The sequence below is a fragment of the Notamacropus eugenii genome, chromosome 1, assembly GCF_028372415.1.
Source record: "Notamacropus eugenii isolate mMacEug1 chromosome 1, mMacEug1.pri_v2, whole genome shotgun sequence".
NCBI lineage: Eukaryota > Metazoa > Chordata > Mammalia > Diprotodontia > Macropodidae > Notamacropus > Notamacropus eugenii.
In genome coordinates, this window is record NC_092872.1 from 350,374,488 (window position 1) to 350,392,871 (window position 18,384).

The window sequence follows — 18,384 nt, forward strand, 5'->3', positions numbered from 1 at the left end:
ATTATAGGTGTCACTTGAGTTGATCTTTAAAGGAAGGCTAGTAATTCTAAGAGGTAGAGATGAGGAGGATGTGTATTCCAGGCACATCAGTAAAGTCTCCCTGTACAAAACCACAGAGACAAGAGATGAAATGTCCTATGTTCAGAACAGCAAGTAGCCCAGTTGCCTGGATTGTAGAGAGCATGAAGGGAAGTAATTTGTAATAATTCTGAAAAGAACGACTGGATCAAGGTAAGGAAGGGCTTTAAGTGTTAAACATACTAGTTTGTATTTGTTCCTAGAGGCATTAGGAAGCACTGGAGCTTCGAGCAGGGGAATGACTGGTTCAGATATGTGCTTTAGAAATATCACTTGAACAGTTTAGTGGAGGACAGATTGGAAAAAGGAGATACTGGAAGCACAGAGATCAGTATGGAAGCTATTGCAGGATTCTAATAGAGAGGTGATGAAGATTTGAATTAGGCTGGTGGTATGAGTGAAGAGGAGTTGGGACAAGTTGGCACTTTTCTGCAATTTAGAGAGATTTTGTAAATGTTGTATATTCTTTTCTTTTAGCAACTGTTTGAAGCTTCAGAAAGATTAAAATCTCAAACCAAAGAACTCAAAGATGCTCATCAACAGAGAAAGTTGGCCATGCAGGAGTTTTCCGAGCTCAACGAGCGGATGGCAGACCTCCGGTCACAAAAGCAGAAGATATCTCGACATTTTCGTGACAAAGAAGAGGAGGTGGAAGTAATCATGCAGAAAATTGACTCAATGAGACAAGAAATCCGTAAATCTGAGAAAGCCAGAAAGGAGGTAGCATGGCATATGTTTAAATAGAATATATTGTCTCTAATCAGCCTTGGTAAATCAGTGTATTCTCAAAACGTTTTTAAAAAATGGAATGCATACATAGTTTTTTAAATAGTGTCTTAAATTTTATTTGAAGCCTAACATGTTGGTTTGCCAAAGTAAAATGTGTGTGTGTGTGTGTGTACACACACACACACACACACACACACACACACACACACATATATAAAGAGAGAGAGAGAGAACACATAGCTTTCATCATAATTTTCTGTTTTGAAGCTCTTATTACAGTGGTTCTTATACTAATTTTTTTTAACATTCAGTTACAAAATCAGGGAGATTAGAGTTGGAAAGGGACTTTAGAGTTTATTTCAATTTCATAGTTTTCACAGAATCTCAAAAAGTTCATTTTAGAAAGAACTTTAGAGATTATTTCTAGCCCAGCCCTTTTGATGAGGAAGTAGAAAGTTGAGCTGACCAGCTCTGTGGTCCCATAGCTAGTTTGTTGCGGAGACAGGATTCAAACCCAACTCTTTGTATTCTAAGTTCATAATGCCCTTTCCATGTACCACAATACTGCTCAGCTGAAGAAATTGAGGTCCAGAGAAGGGAATATAACTCGCCCAAAATCTCATAGTAAATTCATGGTAGAGCCAAGGCTAGACTTCATATTTCTTGGTTTCCAGTCCAGTGTTTTTTACACTATATCATAACGCCTTTTAAAAAAATTTAAGGAAGTGGAACATACTTCAGTATGTAGCAAAAATACTTAACTTGCCAGTAAAGTATGTCAAAGTTGTATAAAAGGAAGATGGAGAAAACAAGAAATAGTAAATTATGTTCCTGCCATTTGGTTACTATTGATATTCTACATTGCTGTAAATATGAAGATAATAGTTGGTGCTTATCTATTTCTTTTGAGATAAGTCTTATGGTTCAAAGTGAATTATTTTATCTTTGTCATGCTGAATTGTAGCATATTTGCAAATCATTTTAATTTTTGTTTAGTGTCATTCCCAACCAAACATTGTGATCTTTTTGTGAAATTCACTTAGATTTTCTTTTAAATGATTTTATGTCTCGATATTTTTCTCAAAAGCTCATTTACTTCACATTCATACATTTTTATTGTAATCTAATGAACGTTGGAGAATTATCTGCTGTCTTGTACCTTTAACATTCAGTTAAGAATCAGTGTTCTATAGAGCAGATTGTTGTTTTCCTTATTTGTCATTTTTCCATAGAAACTTATTCTTCAGATATAAATCGACTTAAATTGGAATCTTTGTTTTACTTCAGATAAGCCGTTTTTTGTAGGTCACAGAGTATCCATAGTCTTTGTCTATAGTCTAAAGTAGGAAGTCGAATGATCTTCAGGCTTTTAGTGTCTCTGGTTTCCCTTGGAAGAGAGAATGAGTTGGTGTAATACACATTTCTTTATCGTAAATGTCGTTTCTTTTTTTTTCGTTAGCTGGAATCTCGACTTGAAGATGCAATCGCAGAAGCGTCAAAGGAACGCAAGCTTCGTGAGCACAGTGAGAGCTTCTCTAAGCAAGTGGAGAGTGAACTGGAGGCCCTTAAGGTATGGTGGCTGTTTTTAAATAGAAATAAGAACAATATAAAGTCAGTAACCATATCTGCCCTTGTAGGCTGCATAAAAGTCAAGACACAGAAGTGCATATGCAGGGATCCACAAAGCAGGTGTGGTAGATAGGTGCTTTGGAAGATACGAAGAAATAGAAGATACGGTCCTTGCCTTCACTTAATTTCCTCTTGTTACACAGGATATAAACTATCTGTTTATAATCCTTTTAATTCATATTTTTATATAAAATTATATTTTCTAATTGTTGCTTTAATGTGCTATCAGAACATTTTAAATTTAGTTTATATTAAACTGTTTATTAAGTTTAATGCTAATGCAATGTTATCCTAAATATGCAGGCCTTGGAAAGGAAGGAGAGGCTAGCCTGATCATCACTACTATGGTGGAGGGCTAGGAAGAAGTGATTGGCTATTAGATTGTGTGCACTAGGTAGTTTAAGTTGGTGAGAGTGTGAGACTGAGGTCAGAGGGGAAGATTTGATATCTGTAAGAGCTGTTTTAGTTTTACATTCAGGGAAAACAATTACATAGCCACAGACTTTACCCTTAAACTTGTAGAATCTTAGAGTTTAAAATGATCTCATAGGTCATCTAATATAATACCTTACCTGAAGTATGAATTTACTCCTAGCTGTATGCTGATGGAGGACCACATGAGAACGAATGAGCAATTCAGTGCAAAGATACTTAGAAAAACAATTTAGAGCCCATGCTATAGAATCCCAGTGGTCATATAACACAGCACAGGACTAAGAGTGCTTCAGAGTCCGTTAAAATAAGAAAAAATTTTCTCCTGGAGAGAAACACCTTTATAAAATTGTGCTTGAGGACTGACATTTAAATTTATATCATCACTGTAACTGACATTTATATCATGCTTTAAGGTATACATTATTTCATTTGAATAAATAGAAAAGCATTGAAGTACTTCATTTGAGCTTGGCCTTGTGCTAAGCTTTGGGGATACAACCATGAAAAGCAAGATAGTCCCTGTCCCCAAGGACATTATATTGTATGGGGAAGAAAACACACATAGGAGAATGGTAGCCCAGGAGGAATATTTTGGTTTGGAAAAGACAAAACTTTAAATGAATTTGGGGAATAACAAACTGGAACTACTAGCAGATGGTGAGGGGAACAATAGTCACTGCCTTATCACCATTTTGCAAAGAAAGTCTCACAAAAGAAAATGAGTCTCTGAGAGTTTGAGACTTACTTGTGATCACTTGTATGTTACATAACTAGTAAGTATCAGAAGTGAAACTTGAAACCACATGTCACCTAATTCTAGCCCTCTTTCTGCTATATCATGCAGCTGCTTTTTTATTTTCTGATGTTTAAACCATTGTCTCCAGGTAAAGCAAGGAGTTCGTGGATCAGGTGTTACTTTAGAACATCAGCAAGAAATTTCCAAAATAAAATCTGAACTTGAAAAGAAAGTTTTGTTTTATGAAGAGGAATTGGTCAGGCGAGAGGCCTCCCATGTCCTAGAAGTGAAAAATGTGAAAAAGGAAGTGCATGATTCAGAAAGCCATCAGTTAGCACTTCAGAAAGAGATCTTAATGTTAAAAGATAAATTGGAAAAGTCAAAACGGGAAAGGTAAGTTTTTGTGTTGATTTAAGAAACGTGCCTACAATGCACTGTGTTGACCCTGAATAACATTGACTTATTTGTTGTGGAAAATGCTGTGGTTTACTAAAAAAAGGTGGATACATTCATTGACATTGAAATTCTAAGCTTTTTCATATTTTCCTTTCTTTGCCTTCTTAGGCATAATGAGATGGAGGAGGCAGTAGGGACAGTAAAGGATAAATATGAGCGAGAAAGAGCAATGCTGTTTGAAGAGAACAAGAAATTAACAACCGAAACTGAAAGGGTAATTAAAGATTTATAATGATTACTTTTCATGAATGTTTTAGTCTTCTAATATATTTGAAGTTTGTTATTGTTTTAATGGTACTAATTTTTAGAATCAAGTGAACCTTTTAAAGGGGACATTTTCAATCTATGAGGAACTGTTCTGGCGTAACTTAAAAAGAATTCAGCCAATTAAAACATTCAACCTTGAATTAGAAAATAAACATTGTCATTATTTGAGAAATTTTAATAGTGAAAATTAAGGAAAGAATTATTTTAAATTTTAGTTCAATAGTTGCAGAAAAAGCCATCTTGTTAGTACTGAGCCAATGTTCAGATCACGTCAATTGATTGATTCTATAGTAAAAATAATTTCATTTCAGCTTTGTGCATTTGTGGATAAACTAACAGCTCAAAACAGGCAACTAGAAGATGAACTTCAAGATCTGGCAGCTAAGAAGGATTCTGTTGCCCACTGGGAAGCTCAGATTGCAGAAATTATTCAGTGGTATGTGCGAACTCAAGATCCCCTAGAGATCTAAACAACGTGCAAACATTAAAAAAATAATAAAAATTATCTTGATGAATATGAGCACTGGAATTGGAGTCACTAGTTTTGGGATTCAGTCTCACCTCTAACCCTTACTAGCCATGGGACAGTGGAGGGAAGGAAGGAAACGAGTACTCTTTTATTATGTGCTAGGTGGTAAGCTCTGGGGATACAAATAGAAGCAGAAAGATAGTCTGCCCTCATGGAGCTTATATTCTGACGGGGAAAAACAGCAGAGGTGGAGAGAAGGGGGAAGGATTGAAAGTTTTGAAATCTAGATAATAAAGAACAAAGCCTGGAGGGATATGAAGGCCGGCTGACCTGGACCTCTGCCTTGGAAGTCCCAGGAGGAATCCATTGTTGGAAGAAACAAAACAAACTGACAGAGGGATATTCCAGGTTGAGAAGGCCACAGGGTGGTTGGATGTTTCAAAGTGAAGAGATCCCAGATACTGGGGGGAATTCCAGAATAAGTCAGCAGTTCAGGCATGGATTTGAAATCTAGAAAGTCTAGAGCAGAGCTGAAAGAAGAATAAAGGCAGTGGGCAAGTCATTTTATCTCTTGGTGCCTTAGTTTCCTCCTCTGAAAAATAGGGACAATAGTACTTGTACAGCCTTCTCTAAAGGGTTCAATTCAGGAAAGATCTGCTAAAGTAGGCTTTGTGCAAAGCATTGTGCTAAATTGTCGATGAAATAGAAAGCTTGGAGAAGACATTGTCCCTGGCCTCCTTGTTCCAACACATTTTTTTCCCCAGGTTTGTTTTGCATTACAAATTGGGTTTGCTTGTTGCCCATACACTATACTATTTAACTCTATGCCTTTGATTTACTATCCCCTGTACTTGGAATATAACCCCTCTTCACTTTCCACTTTTAGATTTCCTAATTCCCTTCAGCTTAGTTCTACATGAAGCTTTTTGATTCCTTCAATTGCTTTTTCATCAAAATTAACTTTTATTTATTTTGCATATTATTCTATGTGTACATGTTGTCTTCCTCATAGAATGTAAATTCCCTAAGGACAAAGACAATTTCATTTGTCTTCAAGTCTTCAGTACTCAGTACATATAGGGATAAGGACTAAAGCTGTGATTTCTTTGTTTATTGGGAACTCAGGACGTGATAAAGATAGGACTTGAACTCAGATCTTCCTGGATTCAAGACCTATGCTTTATCCACTGTCCCATGTTGCCTTTCATCTTGTACATGGAAAGTATTTATTATAGACTAACACATAATAGGTACATAAAGGGAGGTACAGACTAAGTGCTATGATAAGTCCAGGGATGAAAAAGTCATTATTGACTGGGAATATGAGGGAAGGTATTTTTACAGAAGTGGTATCTGAGTCTGGCTTAGGGTAGAAATTTTTCATTTTGTTTTTGTTTTTCATTGTATCCCAAGTGGCTACTACAATACTTAAGCATATAATAGTTGCTTACTAAATGTTTGTTGAATTAGATTGGATTGGAATTCTGTAAGCAGATTTGAGTTCTAGATGTAGGAAACCATATGGGAAAAGATAGGCAAGTAAAATGGTACCAGGTTGTTTGTTTAAGTTCTTGAATGTAATTCAAAGGAATGAGTTTTATCCGTTAGGTGGTATGGTTTTGAGGAGTATTTTGACATGACTAGATATATGTGATTAGTGAAACAGTTGTATGAAAAATGCTGTAAAATGGAGGGGAGAGAATCATGTGGAGAGATCCTTTTGGAATCTGTGATAATCTCAATAGGTGGTAATGAGGACCTTGTGTAAGTAGTTAGGTTAGTGAGGCAGGAATGGATGGGAAAAAAATTAGGAGTGTAAAAACAACAATTCTTAGCAATGAATTAGATATGCGATATGAAGGAGACAGAAGGGTCAATGATTACACAAAAGTTACGTGAATGAGATTTTTCATTGGATAAGGGATAGAGAAAGAAAAGAAAGGGGCCTCAAAATAGAACTTGGAAGAACATCTGTGCTAAGGAATCATTGAAGAGGACAGAAAAAGAGAAGCAGTAAGAGGAGAGCCAGAAAAATGTGGCTTTTCTGAAGCCAAGGAAGAACACTTTTGAAGGAGTTGCCATCAGCAAAGGCTGCAAGGACCATGTCTATAGGCAGATGAGAAGAAAACACCAGAGAGAGAAACAGAGGGAGAGAGAGAGAAAACAAAGAGAGACAGAGAGAGAGAGAGAGGGAGGGAGGGAGGGAGTTGAAGTTTGGAAAATGGGAGTTGAGAGAACTCCCATAGGATATCTTCTTAGTGAAGTAGAAAGCTGTTGTAAATATTGGAGGTAGAACTGTGGTTGGTCTCTAGAGCAGTGAAGAAAAGATTCTGCACAATCACTGGCTAATGAAATAGGGAATCAGTAAGAGTAGATTAAGACTGAGACATCAACATTGGTTCCACTGAAGTTAGGCAACATAAAATTATAGTTGGTGAAATCACCTCAATTTTATGATTCTTCATTGGTCATTAGTAGTCTGGGAATAGGAAGAGGGGAAGACAGTAAAGGGAGTAACAGATTTTGTATTTGTGACCAGCGAATCATTAAAAAAGAAAGTCATAAATTCAAGGCACTGGGTATGGAGACAAATGGGAGAAAAGAACTAGGTTAAGGGACCAGAAGTGATATTGAGAACAAACAATAGGTTAATGTAAATAATGGAGTGGGAGATACGGAATATGAAATATGAGATATGGAATTTCAAATTTCAGAACTTTAGAAGTGCTAAAAAACTGGGAGCTTATGTGTCAACATGACAGTGTGCAATTGGCATAGAGAAGGAATGGTTGAAGGCTTTGAGGCAAGTTGGGGTAGAGAAGAAGACTGTGTATCAAGATACTAAATCTGTAAAGAAAGTTGGGATATATGTCAGCATAGATAAGGAAAGAGTGGTATGAATAGTTTGCATGTACTTCAAAGGAAAAAAAAGGTTACTTAGAAATAGTGTTAAAGAATGTGGTAGGTGAAAGATGAAATGACTAAGGGTTCAATGTTTTCAGCGTATTAATTTATTAAGCAATGCATGCCAGTTGATTAACAAAGTGGGACCAGACCTCCAACTTAGACCTGGACCCTGAATGCAGGAGGAGACAGATTTTTCTATATTGAAAACAATCAATTAAGGCTGGTTAGTTAAAAGAAAACAATACAACATTAGATAACCTGATTTCTAATCAGAAGAAAGATTAGAGACTTTCTAAGTTGGGAGGGGAGAGTGAACAGGTGCAATTTCCTGAATTCAGGGGAAAAAAAGATGGCCTCCTAAGTGTCTGTAAACAGTCTGGGGAACATGGAAACAATAAATGATTGGTTAGTATAGGGCCAGTTTTCAGATAAGACCCATAGATTGCTTGAGATGTACGATTGTGTGAAAACTCCATGTTTTTGGATGTTTTGGATTTGGAACTGATGTCTTTGGATTTGTGACCGAGTTTCCGGTCAGCATAACTAACCTAGGTGCTTGGTTAAAAGTCTCTGAATAGCAGGGGTGGTCCAGTTTCCCAGCCATGCAGAGCTAGATTCAACCAATGCAATAAGGTTTTCTCCCAGTTGTCATAATTGAATAAAGTTTTCTCACCAGACAGAAGTTGGACTAGACCCATAGTTGAATAGAAAGGGAACTGAGCTAGCTCCAGAATTGAGTCACAAGGAGGAGTCAAGAGTGGTTTACTCAGTTAACTACTTGCCTACTAATCCCCTCAGTTCCCTTAAGAATGAATATGGAAACAGAGACATGGAGCAAATTGTATAACATTTCGCCCTTCATTTGTATGAGAGTAAGGGCAAGGGAATGAACAGACATAATGTTCAGGATTATAGGACTTTTTTGGGGGGCTAGAGCAGAATTTCCACAGAGCATAGGAGAGTTGTCAGAAAAGTTATGCTATTATAAGAAGTATAGGAATTGGAAGGGATCTTATAAATTATTTACTTTTTTTATAAATGAGGAGACTGAGAGAGATGGTAACTTGTCCATAGTCAAAACAAGCAGGAAGTAAGAAAGCTAATATTTGAACACCCTTTGACTCCACATTCAGAACCTTTTCTACCATTTTTCATTGATTTACTTTAGCTTTTACATCTAAGTTTATTTAATTCCATCTTTCATAACACCAAGGGTTTGATTTTTGGTTGTTGTTGTGAAAGGCCATAGCACATTTTCTCTTTAGCTATTTAAGTTATTGGTTCAGTCATTTCAGACGTGTCTGACTTTGTGACCCTCATTTGGATTTTCTTGGTAAAATATACTGGAATAGTTTGCCATTTCCTTCTCCAGCTCATTTTACAGATGAGGAAACTGAGGCAAACAGAGCAAAGGGACTTGCTATAGGTCACATAGCTAATAAGTATGTGAGGCCATATTTGAACTCAGGAAGGGGAGACTTCCTGATTCCAGGCGCAGTGCTTTATCTACTATGCCACCTAGCTGCCCTGTTTAAGTTATAGTCTTGAATAAAATTATTTTTAGTATTCTAGTCCTAGCTTTATTTTGAGTTCCTATATGAAAAATAGAGTTGACATATATCTGATATTTTGCATATAGGAATGATTACTGGAGGACTGTGAATCCTTATAAGCTTCTCAGAAATTTCCACTGTATTAGTTAATGAACATTTGTTGTTATACTCACCTGCTGTTAATATGTTTTGGCTGTTACTGTAACTGTAAAAGTTGAGGTGACTTTGTCTCAAACATTAGAGGGAGGAAATATTCTTCCTTTTTAACAATTGTTTGAATGTCAGTATTAGTGATATGTATACTGTTATAAAATAACTAAATCTGTGTTATACTGTCCTACCAGGGTAAGTGATGAAAAGGATGCCCGTGGATATCTTCAGGCCTTAGCTTCCAAGATGACAGAAGAACTTGAATCATTAAGAAGCTCTAGTTTAGGATCAAGGACACTGGTAAGCTATTAGTTCATTATTTTTGATTGTCTTCCTTTGCAATTGAGATAGCTCGGTGGTACATGGAAAGAGTTCTGGTCCTAGAAATCTAGCCTCAGGCAGTTGCGAGCTCCATGACCCTGGACAAATCACTGAACCTCTTCCTGTCTCATTTTCCTCATCTTTAAAATGGGGATCATAACATCACCTCCCTCTTTGAGTACTTGTAAGGTTAAAATGAGTAGTCATTTCTGTTAAAACTCATCATATGAGTTCCCGGAAAGCAAATTTCCAAAATAAAAACCACAGGGTTTATGGGGAAAATGAGATTGGCAGTACAGTGCTCAAAAACTTCGTCAGTGGCACATCCAGAAAAGATAGGGACCAAATAAAAAATGTTATCTCTGTTTTATACATGTTAAATGATTAATACATACATAAATACTGCAGTCTTGGTCTGTTTCTGGGTCTGTGTCTGGGTTTCCAGGAGCCTGGAATTAGCAGAGTCTGGAGCGAATTGGACAGGCACTAAGAGGGAGGAACACCATAGGCCATGGCAGAAGTGGGGTTGTGCCTCAACTAGGGGTTGGGCCCTGGCTAGGAGCCGGGGATCAGGGTAGTGCAGAACAGCCCTCCTCTGACTACAACTCCTGCCCCATAATATAGACCATAAATATGGCACCTTATCTTGACCAAGACAACTCAAAATTTGAGCTGTGCACAAAATGTTCCTTAATGTATCAAATTGGCATTTTCAAAACAAGTATTATATCAAAATTGATTATATTTGTTAAGTGCTATTTAAATGCTAGTTAAGCTATTGTTAATTCCAACATTGGCTGCAATTTCACTCATTCTAACAAAGTTGAACTTTACCTCTGAACTTTATGTACTTTTAAAACCAAACTGAAATCATTATTTCCTCTTCAAAATAGCCTTTTCCTCAGAGTTGCTTTAATTTTCAGTTCTTAATTCCTTTTTTACATGGCTATTGATAATTTGTGATCCTTTTTAAAAATTGCCTGTTCAAGGCAGTTTTCAAAGGAAGAAATTTGTAGTCATATGCAACATTAGTCACCAATAATTAAGAGAAATGCGAGTTAAAATTACTTGATCACTTCACATTAGATTAGCTAAATTGACAAAGGAAAATGACAAATGCTGGAGGGACCATGGGAAAACAGACACTTTAATGTGCTATTGGTGGAGCTGTGAAGTGACCCTACCATTTTGCAAAGTAATATGGATATACTTTTTTAGCATTGCATAACAGTAGCACTATCTCCCTTTTTGTTATGAGGGTAAAATAAGATAATATTTGTTAAATGCTTTGCAAACCTTCAAGTTCTATATAAATGCTAGTTATTGTTACCTTTATTATTAATTTATAATATTATAATATTGTCGTTACCTTTATTATTTATAATATATAATATTATGATATAATAAACCTTATATTTCCATGAAGGCTTAAGTATTTTCTCTAAACATTTTTATTTAGTTAAGATTTAAAATAAGTAAAATTTCCTTTCCTACCTTTGAATTCTGAAATACATATGAAATTAAATGTATAAATTGAAAATCTAAGCCACATTAGTGTTAATATGTTCATCAAATAAAAGGCTGCTTTTTCAGTTATTATCTAATATTAATTAACTCATTTCCACAGGATCCACTTTGGAAAGTGCGTCGTAGTCAAAAATTAGATATGTCTGCACGGCTGGAGTTACAGTCTGCTCTTGATGCAGAGATACGTGCCAAACAGCTCATTCAGGAAGAGCTAAGGAAAGTCAAAGAAACAAATCTAGCCTTCGAAAGGTATTAAAAGTTAATATTGATTGCCCCGTTTTTCTGCGTTTTATTTCAATTTAAAAACCTTTTGTAGTCTTGACATTTTAAAGTAAGGAAAAATTTGTTACCCATATTTGCTTGTGCAGCAAAATTATACACATTTTATACACACACACACACACATACATACATACATATATATATAAAATCTGAGTTAAAGGCAGCTATAATTTTTTTCCATGAAGTTATTCACAGATCACCCTAGAAATCCACACCATTCCCATTTCTTTTATATCTAGCTTCTTTATACCTTTTATTTCATCTGTTTATTATTTTCCTTTTGCTTAACTTAAAATATAGATTTAAAGTTATTGATCTGTTTGGAAAATTAATTATAAAGTTTTTTTCTATACATTTGTATTAGTTTTCGTTATGGTGATAGAAAGCATCATTGTTCTAGCTTGTAAATTTTTTTTTTAAAGGCCTTTATGACCAACCTGCCAGGCAGAAATGGACTGCCTAATTCATCTATGAGCAGCTGCTCACTTTTTTTCCTCACTTTGAATTCCCAGCAGGTAGTCCAGTGCCTGTCACATAATAGTTGCTTAACCAGTGCTTACTTTCGAATGTCATCATGCAAAGACTGGGTGACCAGTGGTTAGGTAGGTAGAGAGGGAATTCTTGTTCATGTATGAATTGGACTAGATGATCTTTGAAGTCCCTTCTAGCCCTGAGATGCTGTGACCATGACTTGACTAAGACCCTCTTCATTACTCATTTTGAATCCTCATAAGACTTAATACAGCAGCACTCTGCAGGTAGTGAGCATTGGTGACTTACTGCCTCATCACTTCAGTCTAAAATGTTCTTATCAGCTACTAATAAGAGAATTTTTTCAGAAAACTATTTTTCTTTACCTTCTGTCCCCAAAACAATTCCCTTAACAAAAGATACTGATTTCTCCTTCTGTCATGAGTTCCAACGGCAGCTGCCTTTTGGGTACTTGTTGCTTATGTGCATGCTGATGTTTGTCATCTTTACCTGGGGAGGAAAGAATATTTCTGTGCCTTCCACAAACTTTTACTACAAAACCCTGAAGGAATTGAAACTCTTGTGTGAATGTCAGATCTTGGGAAAGGAATGAAGTTTTCTTCTTTGACAAAGTCTACCACTTGTTCCTATTAAGAGTCTTAATGACTGAAGTCTTAATGTTTAATTTAAGATGATATAGCATTCATTGGTAGAAAAAGCTGAGAATTAACTTGGAATTACCAAGTCATAACATTGCTGGCATGTCTCTTTAACTTGGGTTTACATTGTCTTTTTCCCCAGCTAAAAAATGAGACTAATAATGCTAAAATGATTACATAGAATTCTGTGATAGAAAATTTCGTAGTAATTAACAACTTGGGAATTATAATGAATCTAGTAAAAGTTCTGTGTAAATGTTTATAATTTTAAAGCATATTTGAGTTTCTTTATGAAATAGATATTAATTCACATTATACTATGGTTCTAAATCTGCAGACCCATCAATTAAATCTCAACATAAAATATAAAATGTCTTTTTCCCATAATACTAAATTAATTACATTTAATATTTTAGTAAACTAAAGGAATCTGAAGCAAAAAATAGAGAATTATTAGAAGAAATGGAGAATTTGAGGAAAAAGATGGAAGAGAAATTTAAAGCAGACACAGGTAAATGATAAAAGTTTCTAATAAATTATTTTCAAATAATGTTTTATCTTAACTTTAAATTTATTAATTGCCTTTTTCTTTCAGGCCTCAAACTTCCAGATTTTCAAGAATCAATTTTTGAGTATTTCAACACTTCACCTCTTGCACATGATCTGACATTTAGGGTAAGTATATAAGCTAAATGATGTGATTGCAGAGATATGTGACTTGTTCATTTTTAATAAGTTGAAATCATGTGATCAAATATCCAAAAGCTATCCTTGGAAAAAAAATATAATAAACCAACATCTGATGAAACATCACAAGTGTGTTCTGAGCTTGGAATTAACCTGTGATGGTATATTTATAAACTTTATTTCAGAAATGGTTGAAATCTTTCCAGAGATGAACTCTCCCAAAGTAAACAATAACAGATTCACAGATTCAAAGAATGCTTGCTTGTCTCAGAGACTGACTGGCTGTCTATGAATTTGACTTTATGCTTCCAGGCTAGCAACATTTTGCCTTACTTGAGCTATGTTGCCATTTTAATTTATTCAACAAATGTTTTTTATATAATACATATATAGCTAACTATTTATACATTACACTGTGCTAACTTCCCGAGATGCAGAAAACAGCTCTTTCTATATGACCACACAGTCAGGTTTCATTGATGAAATTAAGATCAAAACATTGTAGGTGGTAATATAATTAAGATTGAAATAGGGAGAGAAAGTAAGAAAATAAGTTCTAACTAGACTTTCCTTATTGATATTGTAAAATTGCTTTATCATTATGAGTGTGTAATTGAGAAGCCTCCCCTTCCTTCGGACAAGTTTTTCAGTAAATTTATTTATAATATGAGCGATTCAGAACAAACTTTCCAAGGTTACTGGACTGCATAACCTCAGAGGAAGCATCTGTTAAATGCTGACATGAATCATGCTTCCTCACTTTATATGTTGTAAATCCCAAATGGGTATGTGGGGTGGCACATTTTTTCAGTCCATCTTTATCCAAAACAATCAAAGTGAACTCTTAAGAATAAGTAGCCATGGGGTAGCTAGGTGGCAAAGTAGATAGAGCACTGGCTTTGGAGTGAGGAGGATCTGAGCTCAAATCCGACCTCAGACACTTGACACTTACTAGCTGTGTGACTGTGGGCAAGTCACTTAGCCCCGATTGCCTCACAAAAACAAACAAATAAGTAGGCATGAACAATCCCAGAAGTTTTAGGGGTGGAAATAAATTTCATTATGAGGTGGGGGGTGAGAGACAGTCTTTAACTAGTTTTTTAATGTTCAGTATCATTCTGGTTACACATCTGGGTAACTATTTTTCAAATCCCTTTCATTTGAAATTTTCCAAATGATAGTAGTTCTTCCCCATCCATATTCCCTGAAAAAAGTCTACAGTTTATTATGAAATAATAAATTATTTCATAATAATTTATAAGTATTATATTATAAGTATATAATAATAATAAGTAACCAAGACTACTAGTTCTGTTGTAAACCTTACTACTTAGTGAATTGTATATGTTTTTCCATTCATTTCACTAATCACAAACACTCCTTTGATAGAGGAACAGAGAAGAGAATTGCCAGCAATTAAGCTTTTCAAATTGTCAACAGTTTGTTTAGGTATATTAATGGTAGATAAGAAAGAAAAGCAGCTTTCCTCCAGAATTAATGGAGAATACATTAAAAAGTAAAAATCTCTCAGGTTATCATAATAGCCCTTTCTCCTGATTTTTTCCCCACATATCTGTCTGCTCTTCAGTTTTCTTTGCTAGATCTTAAATCTCTACCATAGGTAAAGTCCCAAGTTTTATGTTCTGGTTCCATTTCTTTTCTCCTTTTATATCCTCTCACTTTGTGATTTTACCAGCTCCCATAGGATCAATTATCATCTCCTAGATGATTCTCAGATCTACATATCCTCTCTCCTGACCTGCAGTCTCATCACCAACTGCTTTTTTGTTATTTTGAACAGAATATACCATTGATATCTTACCCTTAACAATAACAGTACTTGTAATTTCCCCCTCAAACCGTCCTCTCTTCCAAAAGTCCCTACTACTAGGGCATCCCTCTAGTCACCCAGGCTTAAAACCTAAGTGTTAATCTTGACTCCTCATCCACAGGCACATATCTGCATATCCAGTTTATTGCCAAGTCTTGTAATTCTTATCTTCGCAACATTCCCATTGTGTTTTCTCTTCTCACATACCCAGGACCCTCATTCAAGCTCTCCTCAATTCTTGCCTGTTCTGTTACAGTAGGTTTCCCTGCCTTGCTGTAGTCTGTCCTCCACTTAGCTGTCAAAGTGATTATGGGGAAGGGGTGTCTCCTGCAGAAGATGAGTTTGAACTGAGTATTGAAGGAAGTCAGGGAAGCCAGGAAACAGGTGAGGAGGAAGAGGTTTTGTAGGTTTTGTAGGACAGCTAGCAAAAAGGCCAAGTTGGAGACTTTTGTGTGTACTTCTATGTCATTTATGTGTAGTTGTTTGCATGTTGTGTCCCCCATTAGAATATGAGCTCTCTAAAGGCAAGGACTATGTTTTTGCCTTTCTTTGTATCTCCAGGGCCTTGCACAGTGCCTGACGAATAGTAAGTGCTTAATAAATGCTTGTTGACTGACTGATTAGGAAGTTTTTAAATGAGTGTTTTGTACTTGTTGATCTTCTAGCCTAATCCAGTTCAAAAACCATTTATTTTAAGTGATCCCAGTATTCAAAGTACTGTACTAGACACTGGAGATACAAAGAGAAAACAAAAGAAATATTTGACCTCCAGGAACTTATATCTACTAAGAAGATACAACCAAAAAACTGATAAATATGAAAACAGTAATTTGAGGAAGGATTAGCATCTGGATCAACAACTGGTAACACTTGGGAATCTGAGAGACAGGTTAGGCATGAGAATGAAATGCTCTTGCATCGGTTGAATAAACATTTACTAAGTACCTATTCTGTCCAGAGTGCTATCCTAGACTCTGAAGCAGTAGATGATACCAAGATTAGATAACATTTTTGTCCCTGCCAGTGTGGTGTCTATAATCTGACAGAAGGAGATGACATATAGAATAGCAAAGTAATACAGAAGTATATAGTAGGTACAAACCAAGTTCTTTGTATGATCAGTGTCCTCTATATAAAGCAAAATCACAAATTGTATGTAACCAAACATCAGACTTTCACCTCCCAGCCCAGGATCTCCCTTCTAATATTTCCTTCCTTCTTTTCCTGCTTTTTGTACATATGTAGTTCAGCAGAAGAAAAATTCATTTTTTTTTTTTAAACAAAGCCTTTATATTTGAAACAGCCCCCAGAGTTTAAGCAAGTTTTTAAATTTGCTGGCCAGCTAGGTAAATACTTGCCACAAAAACTGAGAATTGTTCAGTTTATTACTAATACCTTTAATGAATGTTTTTTAATGAATGTTTTTTAATTGAGTAGAAAAATGATCATTTTTAGCCTTCCTGTCCATTACAGCCGAAGTTTCTGTTTCTTCTTCATCAACATCTCTGTTAACCTTTTGGGAAGAAGTATGTTTTTGCCAATAGTTTGTGCTTTCCATCTTAGTTAAGATGGCACCATTAAACTAGTGAATTTTCTTCAAATATATTAATTTATATAATTTATTTAAATTTAACAAAACTCAACTAAATTAATAAACTTAACCAAACTTAACCAAATTTAACTAAAGACAATACTTTTGTTAGGATTTCATGAAAAACTTTGAAATAAAATTAGTTTACTTTGGATATGCAGGCAAGATAAAGTTCTCTAATTCACTTGTCATGTTTTCATAGGACAAAATTACCATTTTTAGCTTTTGCAATTAGCAAACAATCTAGAAGTTATTTTCTAAATTTTTCAACATTTTTAAATAGTGTTAAAGATTTGTAGATAGATATAGATATATAATTGTGTTTGAGTGTTGCTTGTATGGTCTACCTTCCTATCTGAATTTGGTTCCTTATACCATTAACCTGATTAATTGTAACGAGTCAGTAACATTTAATAATGCTAGATTCAACATTCACTACATTCCTCTTGTATTTCACAGAGTCCAGCCATGTATTGGTGTAGATATCCCACTCTGGGTTTTCGTACCATAGTTTTGAAACTAGTATACTATTCTTGTGCTAGTAATAGACACTAATCTGAATAAATATTAATGTTTTAGTAATGGCATCTTAACTTTAGTAATACTTATTAAAATAAGTTTTAAATGGTTGGAATCTTCACACAATTACAACTAATCTTGCTGAATTCATTTAGAGAGTGCCTTAAATTGGATAAGAAACTAAATGACTCTTCTACAATGTAAACATATTCATAAACCTCTGACTAGGCTTTCTATTAAGATAAAACAGCCTTACTCATTTTTCAGGGCAGAAATTCTGGCTCTATGAGGAACCTACTGAAGTTAACAAGCCAGAATAAAAAGACCAGGGAGCAAGGCAAACTCCCTATGGGTGCAGTCAGATGATTATGAATATGTAGAGGAGCCATTTAGTTTCTTATCCAGTTTAAGAAACTCTTTAAATATATATGAGGATGATAAAGCAGGTCAGATTATAAAGGTCAGATACTTTGCATTTTTTAATTATAAAACTAAGCACACATAAGTCCCTACCTAGTCTTACATTTTACTCACCCTTGTGTAATATGATCCACTGCCTTGTGATTTCTCATATATATGACACTCCATCTTCCAACTCTTGTCTTTTCACTGGTTGTTTCTCATATAGGGGTTATAATGGTATAGGGTATAGTGTAAATGGAAGGTAATCTCAGAGGGAAGGAATTCACAGCTTGTGGAGGGAGGGGTGTCTTCTGCAGAAGACAGGTTATAGGAACAAGAGATTAAAAAGAGCTTTGCATATTTAAAATACTTATCTTCATATTATATTTTACTTTGTTTTGTTTTTTAAAGACAGAATTTACCTTTTTATGCCTAGTAGCAATTCACAGGCCTGACCCACTGCTGAGTATCACACAGGCTTAAAACCTGTTCTATTTCTGACTTAAATCATTACACCTCTCCCCCAGGAGCTCACCATATCAGTGTTTAACTTAGTGATATCAGATCAACTTTAACCTGACTGCAGCCCAGAACTCCCCAACTCAAGTGAGCCACCAGCCTCTGCCTCTTCTGTAGTAAGAGGTACAGAAATATACCACTAAGTACAGTGATTTTTTTTTTATTA

At 35.3% G+C, this 18,384-nt stretch overlaps 1 protein-coding gene across 1 annotated transcript in view; it reads left to right on the top strand.

The window, feature by feature from the left end:
- Positions 1-18,384, top strand: part of CDC42BPB (CDC42 binding protein kinase beta) — a 154,806-nt gene that overhangs the window by 98,455 nt on the left and 37,967 nt on the right. The window contains exons 13-21 of the mRNA XM_072630158.1: positions 556-798; positions 2,267-2,377; positions 3,756-4,000; positions 4,172-4,277; positions 4,642-4,766; positions 9,604-9,709; positions 11,358-11,506; positions 13,086-13,180; positions 13,265-13,344. Of these exons, the coding sequence (XP_072486259.1) occupies positions 556-798; positions 2,267-2,377; positions 3,756-4,000; positions 4,172-4,277; positions 4,642-4,766; positions 9,604-9,709; positions 11,358-11,506; positions 13,086-13,180; positions 13,265-13,344 (1,260 nt within the window). The remainder of the gene's footprint in view (positions 1-555; positions 799-2,266; positions 2,378-3,755; positions 4,001-4,171; positions 4,278-4,641; positions 4,767-9,603; positions 9,710-11,357; positions 11,507-13,085; positions 13,181-13,264; positions 13,345-18,384) is intronic.